The 12,207-nt window shown below is 41.2% G+C and overlaps 1 protein-coding gene across 1 annotated transcript in view; it reads left to right on the top strand.

Moving 5' to 3' along the window:
• Nucleotides 1–11,838, top strand: part of TAF3 (TATA-box binding protein associated factor 3) — a 29,666-nt gene extending 17,828 nt beyond the window's left edge. Inside the window, exons 3-5 of the mRNA XM_026868486.1 lie at nucleotides 6,031–6,286; nucleotides 10,222–10,328; nucleotides 11,099–11,838. Of these exons, the coding sequence (XP_026724287.1) occupies nucleotides 6,031–6,286; nucleotides 10,222–10,328; nucleotides 11,099–11,213 (478 nt within the window). The 3' untranslated portion in view covers nucleotides 11,214–11,838. The remainder of the gene's footprint in view (nucleotides 1–6,030; nucleotides 6,287–10,221; nucleotides 10,329–11,098) is intronic.
• The last annotated feature ends 369 nt before the right edge of the window (nucleotides 11,839–12,207 follow it).

The raw sequence follows: 12,207 nt of genomic DNA, 5'->3' as shown, positions 1-12,207 counted from the left end.
CCTACTCTCACCTGCGTAGATGGAATAAAGTTGACATCTGTCCTACCATTGGAAGAAGGAATGCTCTCTTCTGGATGAATAAAAGATAGCAAATTTGAGCTGGATTTCAGGAAAACATTTAATACTATGACACAGGACGTTCATAGTGAAGCTGACAAAGACAGGATTAGCAGTAAGGAACTAGCTTAAAGGAAGATAGCAACTGAGAGTTGTAAGAGAGCTTATCTAACCAGACAGGAGGTTACTAGTGAACATGCTCAAGGATGTATTTCAGGACTGGTTTGATTTAATAGTTTCATTTAAAATTTTGTCACAGAAGGAGATAGACTGATGCTTTTTGTTGGCAGTAAGGTTGAAGGATCATGTCAGTACAAATGAGGATCTGATGATTGTCTAGAAAGAACTGGATCCTCTTGAATAGAAGGAAAAAATGGTATTTAATTCAGTAAATGAAAAATTGCCGTTATGGTTTTGCATTTGAAGTGTACCAATAGCAACTTCAGCCAGAAGTAAAGAGCTGATCAGTAGGTGTGTGGCTACGGTAGGTGCATTAAGTGGGTGAGGGATCGTTAGTTGATCGCAGTATGATGGAGTTGCCAACGTGATACAAGTGTGACTGTAGGATGCATTGCAAGAGGTACTTTTAGCCGAGATAGTGCAAGTGTCTGGGTCATCATATGAGAATCTATTGATACTTCATCTGAAATGTTACATTCGTTTCTTGAAGGCAGCTTGCATTCAGGAAGGATGAATCGGGAAGAGAAGGTGCAGAGGAGGGCTTGGAGCACCCTTCAGGGGAGCACAGCGGGGCCTGTGTTACAATAGGAGAGGAGAGCAACTTTGTGTGTTTAGTCTGGCATGTGAAGAGGGGATATGATTGCTGGCTACAAATACCTCAGGCAAGTAAATATTTTGGAGGGAAAAACCAATTTAAGCTAAAGAACAATGTTGGCACAAAAGCAAATGGGACTTAATTGGCTATGAATGGAGGCTGGAAATTAGAAGAGGTTGCTGTGCCACCAGAGCAGTGAGATCCTGGAACAGGGTAATGGTGGGGACTATAAGATTAACCGGTTTTAAGATGAAGCTCAATAAACTTGTGAATGGGATTAGGTGACAGGATGCCTGTGAAATCGCTAGACTCATTTGCCCAGAAAGGATGTTTGTGGGGTTTTGCCTTAGTGATGAAGTGGAGAAAGGGCTGTTGAGTGTCATGGGCACCATTTAAGGTCAACACTCTTACGTGGAAGTTGTGCCACCAGGCAGTATCCACAGAAATGGACGATACCTTGGAGTAAGCGTTCAAAGTTCATTTTCCTTGGTAGAGGAGAGTATCACATCGCTGGCAATTTATCACATGAAAATATTCATATTTTTTTTCATTTCAACTTTAAGTACTGAAGTCTTTTTCACTTGCAAAATTGCTTAGGGGCTCTGCTGGAGGTTTGATACATTTTGGAACTCTGCAAATGCACAAGTTGGTCATAGTGTGTATTCGTGGAGCTTGTATTTGCCAATATGACTTGTTTGCACAGAATGAAATATTCGGCAGGGCATAAGAGATAAAAACTGAATTTCCCTTTCTCAAAGTAATATGGGAGTTAGGCTGCATTACAGAGCTTAAATTACACTGATTCTCCTCCAGGGTTGGAATAAAATTTTCAAAATCACCTCTAATCTGTGAAGAATCTAAACCATATGGAAATCTTCCTAATTCCCCTGGGTGGTTTTGACACTCTTACCAATATGTCTTAGAATATTTTGGTTTTTCTTGGTGCAACAATCTCAGGTCCAGGTGCGAAATTTTTCAGTAATAAAATAGTTACACCACTTAACTTTATAGCGTTGGTAAATTTGTATCAATATGGGAATATAAATACTAATAGATAATAATATAATAATCCTTGTGAGTTGTACTAGTTTTGATTATGTCAGTGCAGTTCATGGTGTCATTTACCTACGTACAAAGACCCCTTTAGCTCCTGCTCCTTGCTTAAAAATGAGTCATCGGTTCAGAAGAGAGTTAGGACTTTTCAAATGTTTTTCCTTTGGGCAGAGAAACAGCTTCTTTGGAGCTGTGCCTCTGAGAAGCCAAGATCGCTGTGATGTTTTACTAGACCTTTCGAAGTACTGATACAGCATTTTTTTGGAGCTCATCACCCATAGCAATCATTCAGCCCTGTGGCTCATATCCTATTTTTGAAAAGCCATTTCCTTTCGGTGCACATGTCTTTTCCCTGTGTTTATATGAAGCAGTCAATGGGCCTTTCAGCCGTAAGGATCAGAATGAAATGAAATAAATTACTTCCAAAGATAGGAAACCATTTCACACCTTGGAGCCTCATTTTGCTTCAGATGTAGCATGTTACAGCTCATGCCAGTTAGAGCCGATTATAAACCAGCTGACCTGTCGCGACACTTAAAATCTTGGTAGGATTTGCACTTTGCCTGCAAGCCGACACTCCGTTTTCATCCTGTTTGGGTTTGGAGCTGTAGCTGCGAATGAGGTGATTGCCCTGGAGTAATGATTAAAATGGGTTTTCACTCACTCTACTGTTACGAAGAGGTGTATTGATACATGCGTTCAGTTGTAAATACTCTGGGGTTCCGTAAGAAATACAGTTCCTGCTAGCATTTGAAAAGATGAATTTAGGTTGGACACAACCAGATACAGAGTGTTTACATTAATTCTGTGGGTTTTTTAAGGGAGTGGTAGCCTTTAGTTATAGACACTCTTATTACCACATCTATTCCAAGGGTTTTCTCACACTGCTTCATTCTGGAGGAACTATTTTGATTCAAAAACAACTTTTAATTGACTTTTTATCTTTCAGTGTAGAACGTGTTTGTGATACATTGCCAGGCAAGCAGCCTGCAGAGAAGTGTAATTCTTCTCTCAGGACTCTGAGTGTGTTGATGGCGGTTGATACTCATTTGTATTTGTTTACCTCAAAAAATGCTAATCCAGACTGAGTTTTAGAGTTTTCTGATTGGGATGGGGAAGGAGGTGAAATTTTGTTATGTTGAATATTGTATTTACAGCCTTTTAATACACAAGTGGTGATTTTGGAAGCATATGAAAAACATATTTGGGAAAGAAGGTAACAATATATGTACAGTAACGTCCGAATGTAGAGTTTCAATCCTAGCAGGGACCTGGGCACCAGGAGGATCGAAGCTTTGCTGTAGTGAGTGCCGCCTACTTGCAGTGTGCTCTGTGCCTCACTTTTCCCATCTACAAAATAGAGCTCATAAATCTTGCCATCATTTACATAGTGTTTTGATATCAGGTTTCTCTCTGAGTCTGAAGTAACATTAATTATTAGTCGTGGGACTGCTGTTTGCCTTTGATTTCTCCCCACCTCCATATTGCCATGTATGCAGCCCCTTCTTTGGGAAGGAGGACAGGCTAAACCACCCTCGCTGAGATTACTCCATCGCCTCTGATGGTGCAGCATGAAGCCATTCATTTCTCTACTCTGGAGTCTAAAGTCTCTGAACTTTATTAGCCCAAGGGAGTGGTAGGCCCAAGCGTGCTCCGAAATGCCGATCTCCTGTTTTGATAACTGAGCTCCAAAATCAAGATAAACAAGCTGCCCTATATACTGAACATGTCCTAATTGCACACTTGAAGCAAACAAGCCAATCGATGAGTGTGTGTCGCCCGCTAATGAATATTTGTAGTTTTGGAAGGTTTCATACGCGATGTTCCATGTAGCTTCTGCAGTTATTAGCAAAGTTGCTTCAAAGACCCTCCTCAGGAGGAGAACTTGCCTTTATCTAGGCAAGAAACTGCGTAATTTAATTTCATATATTAGCTGAGCATGGTCACTCATTCAAACTGTATTAGCTAATACTTCTTTAAAACTGTTTACACTGTGTGCAAAGTTGAGTTAGCTAATACATTTCCTAGTCTAGACTCAGGGAGGGTTGACTCCCTGAAGATCTCATAGCAGGACTTTGTTTACTTGCAGGTAGAAGAGAGAGGCAGAGAAACAAGGAGTAATGATGTTTGAAACTGTCCAAATGACTTTTGCTGTGCCAAATGTTTTGCTGTCTTGTCCCTCTCCTCGATTTTCTAACTGCTAAGATTTTTTTTTTTTATTGAGAGTTGGCTCTCAAGTCCTAAGGGTGACCTTTGCAAACCGTGGGAGTTTTGCCACCAAGCAGGGTGTTCAGCGCTGAGAGCCAGGGCTCTCTGTGGAAGCAGTGGAAGGAGGAAGGCACAGAATAAGCATCTGAGTTGGAGTGGCCAGTCTGGCAGGAGGCCCAGGGAGCCACACACTAAAGACTTTCATTGAACCAGAAACGCACCATGGTCATTCAAGAGCCAAAGAGAAGTGGGAGATAACAGTGGGTTTTCAGATGTACCCCCGCTAACAGGAGAAAGAGACTGGATTTGACGTGTAGGTTGCTCCCAGGATGACCTAATAATATGACTTCCTACTGCAAGTCACAGACATAAATGTTGTCTGTACTTCTGACTCACAGTCTAGCACCTTACTGACACATACAGAGCCCGAGCTTCCAGATTAGGTACCTGAAGCAATCACTAGGACATCAGATGATTGGAACATCTTCAGTGTTGCTGATAGAAAATCATCTAACACCTTTAGATTCTGCTCCACTCTTAAGTTTCTAACCTTCCTTGGTTTTGTTTTTCTTCCCCTAGTCACTCATAGTAGGTCTCGGAAGGTAGGTGTGATGCTACAGTTGGCAGGGAAGGCAGGAATACCAAACCCACTGCTCTGTTTCCATTTACCAAGTCTGTTTTTTACTATAACTTGCCATAGTTCTGACTTAGTAGTGCACGTGACATATCTTGGGAGAAAACCACCACTATCTCAGCCAAACATTAAATACGGTGTAATTCCAAACCTTTCTGAAATGATGGCTTGGATTATTGTCTTGAAATGCAGACAGTGTCCCCAGTCGTCGTGGTACTGCCCTTTGAATATTGTAAGAGAGCTGCAGTAAATTCTAAAGTTGAATGTAAAATTCTCATTGATGGTGGAGCTGGACTTTCCTGATTTTCAGGAGTTGTTGGAATTTGATTTCCGTCATGGTTTTCCTACTGATGTTTTTGGGTTTTACTTTCTTAAGATCTCCTCTCTGGAATGTCTAACCTTTCTCTTAAATCTTCTTCTTCCTACAGTCACATCACAAATCAATTGCACTCCCACAGTTACCATTCAGATATAAATAAGTTAGTTAAATGATTTACCAAAATGTGGTAAAACAAATAGACCTATTCTGTGTTTTGTTTGAGGTTTGGGGGTTTTTTTGTTGTTTTCTAAAACATCCTTTTGCTTCTCTTTATGTTTCTAATCTAGAGCCTTATAGTAAGGGCTTTTTCTGCCTTGTCCATTAAATTGCATGCACATCAATAGCACTGTGTATCAACGTGGGGTCCTCTACGTATTCCCCCTTCCTGGGCAAGATTATTCTATACTGTGTATTTACTAGAGCTACATCCTGTCTACTTCAGCTACTCGACTAAGTAGCAATATTTTAACTGCTGAGTATATAGTGTGCGTCATTTATTTGTCCTGACTAGATCCACTGCTGATTTCATAAACATTTGGGGAAAGAAATAGCAAACTAGCAAATATTTGGAGAACCCCCTAATGCAGAATCTTAAGAGGATGGTATCGTCTCTCAGTTTGAAGATTAAAATCAGTGCTGTTCACAGCTGATTAACTTTCCTTTCTTATATTTCCCACAAATTGAGCTAATGCAATAAAACTTAACGAAACAAGGTTTAGCAAAGCCGCAGAGAATATTTATATGGCAGAAAGCTATAAAGTGGTTCAGGCTGTCCTGGCGTTCACTTTGTAATGGCTCTGTGCTTTATCATGTCCAAAGGATGGGTGTAGCAATGAAACCCTCCTTGTGTTGGGTTCAGACAGCCTCTGCTGACTCAAAGGTGATGTGAATTAGCTGCTCTGTGTTTTCTTTATATCTAGTAGGTGATCGATCACTTCTTTCTTTCTCATCAACTCCAACCAGTTCTCCTTTTTGGTCCTTCAGAGTCATCAGCAAAGTGGTACCAGCTCCAGAGGCCAAACCTTCTACTCCTGTGAGCCGGCCCAAAACACCTCCGCCCGTGCCGTCACCGGTCCCAGCTCCTGTTCATGTCACCCCTCCTCCAGCTCCAGCTCCTCCTCCTCCACAGGCTACTGTCTCACCAGTCCTGATCCCATCACCCTCTCCAGCTGTCTCGGCAGCAGGAGGCTCCAAAGCTCCGGTTAGGAGCGTGGTGACCGAGACCGTCAGTACTTATGTGGTGAGTAACACACACTGCCGTGCTTTGTCCCGGTGCCAGTGACCTTCATTTCTTGAATTGTTGAGCTCCTGGGTGACTCATCATCTCAAACTGATGGTTACGTGGACTTGTGATGTTGCTCTCTATTAAGCTACTCTTTATCCAGCCCTTGCTTCCATGCGTGTGTTTTGACAGGTTAATAACTTAATCAAAACACTACTACTTGGACTGAATTTTTTCTTTGTTCCAATTTCAGTGTTTAAGTTTCTTCTAACAAGTCCATTTATATCCCATTTGGTATTTTCTGCTACCTTAGGTAGAGCATTTTATTTTAGGAAGTGGAGATGTTTTTATAGATGCTTTCATAAGTTCTGAATTGAAACCTCAAATGTCAAACTCGCCATAGATTTTGCTGTCAGTCAGGTAAAGTACAAAACCCTCATGCAACATCAAGAATTTGACATAGCCCTCATTTGAAATGTGGAGAGTCCTCTTTTCTGGGTTCCTCAACACACAGAAATTGCAAATGTTTGTGCATCTCAGAAAGTCTGTAGGTAGTTCATTAGTCTACAGCCCATTAGTCTGTTTGACATATGCTCTGAACTTGGCTTCTGTCTGGTAGCATTAAGCCTTACTCATTCTTTTACAAAAGTCTCCCATCTAACATGGTGTAGGAACTACAGTCTCTAAAAGATCATGGATATATATCTGGGCAGGACTAGGATTGCTGCGCCACTGAACATTTTTGCTTTAGATGCAATGTAAAATGGAAGTCCTGACCCTTTCTGCTCGTTGCAGAGCACCAGATGCCATTAACAGCAGTAGCAGTGGTGTTATCCTCCTTGTCCTGGCTAAGTTCCAGCTTGGTGGTGACACCTTGCTTATCTCTAGTGGGTAGCAGTTTAAAACTCTCACCATTTAAAACACCTAAAACTTGCCTTTATTACAGAGTTTCCTGTGCTTTAATTGCAACATATACATGATTTTTCTCTTTTTAATTCCTGGTTCTAGAATGATTCCTAGTGTAAATCTACCCTGCCGTTTCTAATGGAAAAGGTGCTCTTCCCCGCTGGACTTAAACTGTTGTATCATGTTACTGGTCTCTGTTTAAACAGCTGCTACATTTCAGTCCCGAGTTAGTTACAGCACTAGACGACCTCACATAGGCTGTGCGTATCTTTAGAGTGCTGGATACGCATCCTCACCTTCTGTGTCACGGGCGTAAATGCCGTGTCACGTATTACAGTAGCGCCCAGAAGGTTGGAAATTCACTCTAAGAAAGAAACATTTCCAAAATGCTCTACTACATCCCATTTTCTTCAGTAAGCGTTAAAATCAAATAATTTAGAGATTATGTTAAGGTTGCCTAGGTACTTCTAGTAATACTGTTAGCACCTTATGGAGGTACATCAGAGGACATGTAGACTCCAGGTTCTGTCTTTCTTTTACAACATTATAGTTGTAACCAGGGCTTTGCAGCATTAGGATCAAACATGCAGAGAGACTCCTGATGCAAGACATTTGTAAGTCAAAAAGCTGAGAGAGAGGCTGGGGAAGAAGGGAATAATTAAGAACTATTAGCCTGTTGTATGAAGGGAATCCAGGACACAGAATGATGAAATGGCTTTCCCTGGGTCGCACAGGAAAGCTCTTCTAGAGATAAGATTGGAGCCATTGTGACAGGGGTGTGCATCTCCCTTCTGCAGGGGAGGACAGGGGGATGATTTTATAGTTTACATGGAAAACATACGATGTGGGATCTTCCTGCAGGATAGCATCTCAGTAAGTGTTCTCTGATCATTAACTCTCAGCGGTTTGTACTAAAATAGTACTCAGCAATCACATACTGTCCCTCCTTCCACGACCCTTGGCTCATTAGGGAATGAGAAGTTATGCAATATTTTTAACATCCTCATTCAGCAGCCCAAGATCTTGTTTAACAAAAAGGCAGAAGTTTCAGTGATTATAGACCACTCTGCCCTTCTCCAGCCCCTGAAAGCCTGAGACAAGTATTGTGCAGACAAAAACATCCCCCCTGAGAAACTAAGTTTGGGAAAGTTAGGGTATCTCTTGTAATGGGGCAACATTACAGAATTACAGAATGGTCTAGGTTGGAGAAGACCTTGAAGATCATCCAGTCCAACCATTAACCCAACACTGACAGTTCCCAACTACACCAGATCCCTCAGCCCTGGGTCAACCCGACTCTTAAACCCCTCCAGGGATGGGGACTCCACCACCTCCCTGGGCAGCCCATTCCAACGCCTAACAAGCCATTTAACATCCGTCAGTGCTGCCTACACCTGGCACCTCCAGTGCCCTGATCCACCAAGTGCTGGTGCCGTGCTGGAGGACGGTGCTGGTGCAGCTGGATTGCTCAGGCAGGTTGTGAAGGGCTGTAGGTGTCAGCCCAGCAGCCCACAGCATTGCTTCTCTGCAGCGCCGTGGCACAGCATCCTCTCCTTCCCCAGAAGAAATCCTAGAGTGGTTTGGGTTGGAGGGGACCTAACGATCATCTAGTCCCAACCCCCCTGCCATGGGCAGGGACACCTTCCACTAGCCCAGGTTGCCCAAAGCCCCGTCCAACCTGGCCTTGAACCCTTCCGAATGACTATGGACCTTTTCATGCCAGGTGCAGACAGTTTCCCTGCAGAACAGATGCTTCTCTACCAACTTAAAATGACTTTGCAGATGTGAGATTAGATGCATAGATAGGAATGTTTATTGCAATCAGTCAGCTTTAAAATTAAGTTCATTTTATCATGTCGTCTACTCCATATCGCTGTTGGGAAGGGAATTACTCCCTGCTTAATATTCCCGGGCTTTGTATTTTCTAGTTTTAAGTGACAAAAAAATGCAGGGCTTTAAGAAGAGTCAGTCAAGACGTGCTGGTTGCAGCTCTGGTATATTCCTATTGATTTTTCAGGATATGGTGTAAGATGTACAGACCACCGTGTAGTGGCTTTTTCTAAAAGTATTTTGGGCTCTCCATCTACTATTTTTAATACCATTTTTTAAGCTGTATAAATAGCAAAATGTTATCACCTTAGCTATGTGTAAATGCACAAGAGCCAAGAACGAAAGAGTTTATATTTTTGAGATTCAGCGATAATATGCAAATCTTCATAAAGAAGCGATGAAATCAGGGTAATGCCCCAGACATTTTGTACTTTGTATTGTTAAATGCGCTTCTTTGGGTGGATTTCATGACGGTTTGCATGTATGTTTTTACCCAAGAGCTGTAAAAGAAACCACTATGAAATATAAAAATACAAATAATGGGTCTAGCAGGATATCAACATAAAAGAAAATCCTAAAGCTCTGAATATGATAAATCCAGTGAGCAGCTGCCGAATACTGTAAATGATCTGCCTTTCTTGTTTCGTTTACCCTTTAGTAAATTGTACTGTGACATAAATGTCATAAGGGGAATGGAAAGTTACTCAGTAACAACTTTTTTTATATCCTGATCTTATCAGCTAGTTGAAGTTGAAGACTTTGGCTAATAAGTAATACGGCAATATATAGACCTGGCGCTGTATATTTTACATGCATACAGGACTGTTATCTTACGCAGGGGGCTGCCGTTGCTCATTCCTGCCATTAACAGGGTCGAATTTAAAAAGTCCCCGATAGTATAGACAGAGGAGGAATTGTGTCCTTAAGCCTTGGCTGCTATATGTGAATGCTTGTGCTTAGGTCGGGTGGTATAACTGGCTTTACTGGTTTACAGGACAATACAGAAAAATGCGTGCTTTTGTTGTCATGTACAGTATACAAAAATCAATTAAACATAACACAACGCACTTATGGTCGGAGAATTCATAAATAACAACAGTGGCCGCTGAACGGTTTTGTTGAATAAGCAATAAACTACTTTTTTTTTTTTTTTTAATATCAATTTTGCTGCCTGCTTAGCCCTGAAAACCAGCTAACTTTCCTTTTCTTTGCACCAGATCCGAGATGAGTGGGGTAACCAGATCTGGATCTGTCCTGGCTGTAACAAGCCAGATGATGGCAGTCCAATGATAGGTTGTGATGACTGCGATGATTGGTATCACTGGTAAGTTGCTCTCATCCATCCTGTTCTTCTGTTCCCTGGCAGATTGTGGCTATGTTATTAAAACCTCTTTTTTTTAATTTTTTTTTTTCCGGTGGTTCATGATGCTGGGAATATTTGAATGGCTTTGCTATGTCCGATTTAATAATCTAGAAGATATTTTTTTCTCTGTTTCTCTGGAATTTGAAAAAGCAGTTTTTAAGCTGTGAAGGAGAGTTACTTTTTAATTAATGGGCATTGGTGATAACAGTTGTTTTTGAAACTGCTGGGAAATATTGCTGACACCGGTAATTTTGTGAGAACTACAGGATTATGAGCACAGTGTATACAGATAGACATTTCAAATTATGAAGCATTGTATGAACAGTAATATAAACGTCAGCTCTTATAAAAGGGTTGGAGGGAATTAATCACTTTTTAGGCTTTTTCTTAAACAGCTACATAAAATCATGTGGTTTTTTGCAGATGTGTTGAAGAAGCATTCGAAATTATTTTAAAACTAGCCTATTATACCTGAAAGAGAGTTCATATTTTCTGTTAAAATAACATTTCTTATCTGAGTGTCCTTTAGATATTTTTTTTTTGTTTCAAAGCAAGTGATTTTTAGGTTTCTGTTTGATCACTATATTCATTAAGATAATGATAATATAATTGTTGTATTAATTTGAAGGCCAGATCCTGTCTCCCAGTGAAAAGTTTCCCCTTTTTTTGGGTAAGAAACAAAAGTAACGTTACTCCACTGAGATGATACGATATTTTCCCGTCCTTCACAGGCCTTGCGTTGGGATTACGACCGCACCCCCAGAAGAGATACAATGGTTCTGCTCCAAGTGTGCCAACAAAAAGAAGGATAAAAAACACAAGAAGAGGAAGCACAGGGCGCACTGAAGACTTCTTCAGCGGACTGAAGTCGTGCTGTCGCCGTGGCACCTTCTGCCCTGACTCGGTTGCAGGGGGGATCCAGCCTGCTCGTGTCTCACCCTCCTCACCGGCTGTTAGGGTTACGGCTGGAGGGAATCGGGGGCGAGGAGATGCTCTCTGTCAGGGACTGATGCGTTTCGCAGACCATCCGAGCCCGGGGGGTTGGATTTTGGTACATCCTGATGCTGTCTTTCACCTACCGAGGGAAATTTGCACAGCACACTATGAAGACTTCGGTAGTTCATGGTACCGCTCCCGCTCCTGTGGCTCGGCAGCAACAAAGATGAATGTTGTAAATACATCTATCTGTCCTATTCTTTCTCAATTTGTTATTATTCCCTCTTGGACCTTTGCAGTAAGGTGCTGAGAGGAGGAGAAAATGTAAATTGCAGTAAGTTGTAAACTGAGGAGACCTTCTGGAATGATTTCTGTAGTCGGGATACAGTTCAGCCTCGACTCCTGCTGAGCCAGATAATCATAATGTGGAAATAAAAAGTGGCTGGTAAATATTTTTGTGATGAGAATATATGAAGCTTTTTTCCTTGATTTTTAGTACTAACATGAAATAAAACACATTCAAGCTTTTGTGATATATCTTCTATTTTTAAAACAGAAAAAAGTTTCTATTGTGTCAATTCTTTTCTTCCGTGTGAATTTATTTTGGTGGACCTGTAATATATTTTATACTTTGTTTTTTTGTTTTTTAGTCTTTGTCAGTGTACCTTTTCATTGCTTGTACATTTCGTTGGTGTGTAAAAACACTTCCCATTAAAAGATTTTCACACGTGTAAATACCTGATATTTATAAAGTAACTTTTTTTTTTTTAATTAATTTTTTAGGGCTTGAGGATTTTTGTTTTTGTTTGCCGGAGAATACAAACCTAGCAGCTATTAAAAGCCCGTGCGACGTACGCCTGTCCTTATGGCTTTAAGGGATTGGCGAGATCTGCCCCAGTGGTGC

Source organism: Athene cunicularia (assembly GCF_003259725.1).
Source record: "Athene cunicularia isolate RWA chromosome 1 unlocalized genomic scaffold, athCun1 chr1_part2, whole genome shotgun sequence".
NCBI classification, from domain to species: domain Eukaryota; kingdom Metazoa; phylum Chordata; class Aves; order Strigiformes; family Strigidae; genus Athene; species Athene cunicularia.
This window is presented reverse-complemented; position numbering and strand designations above follow the sequence as displayed.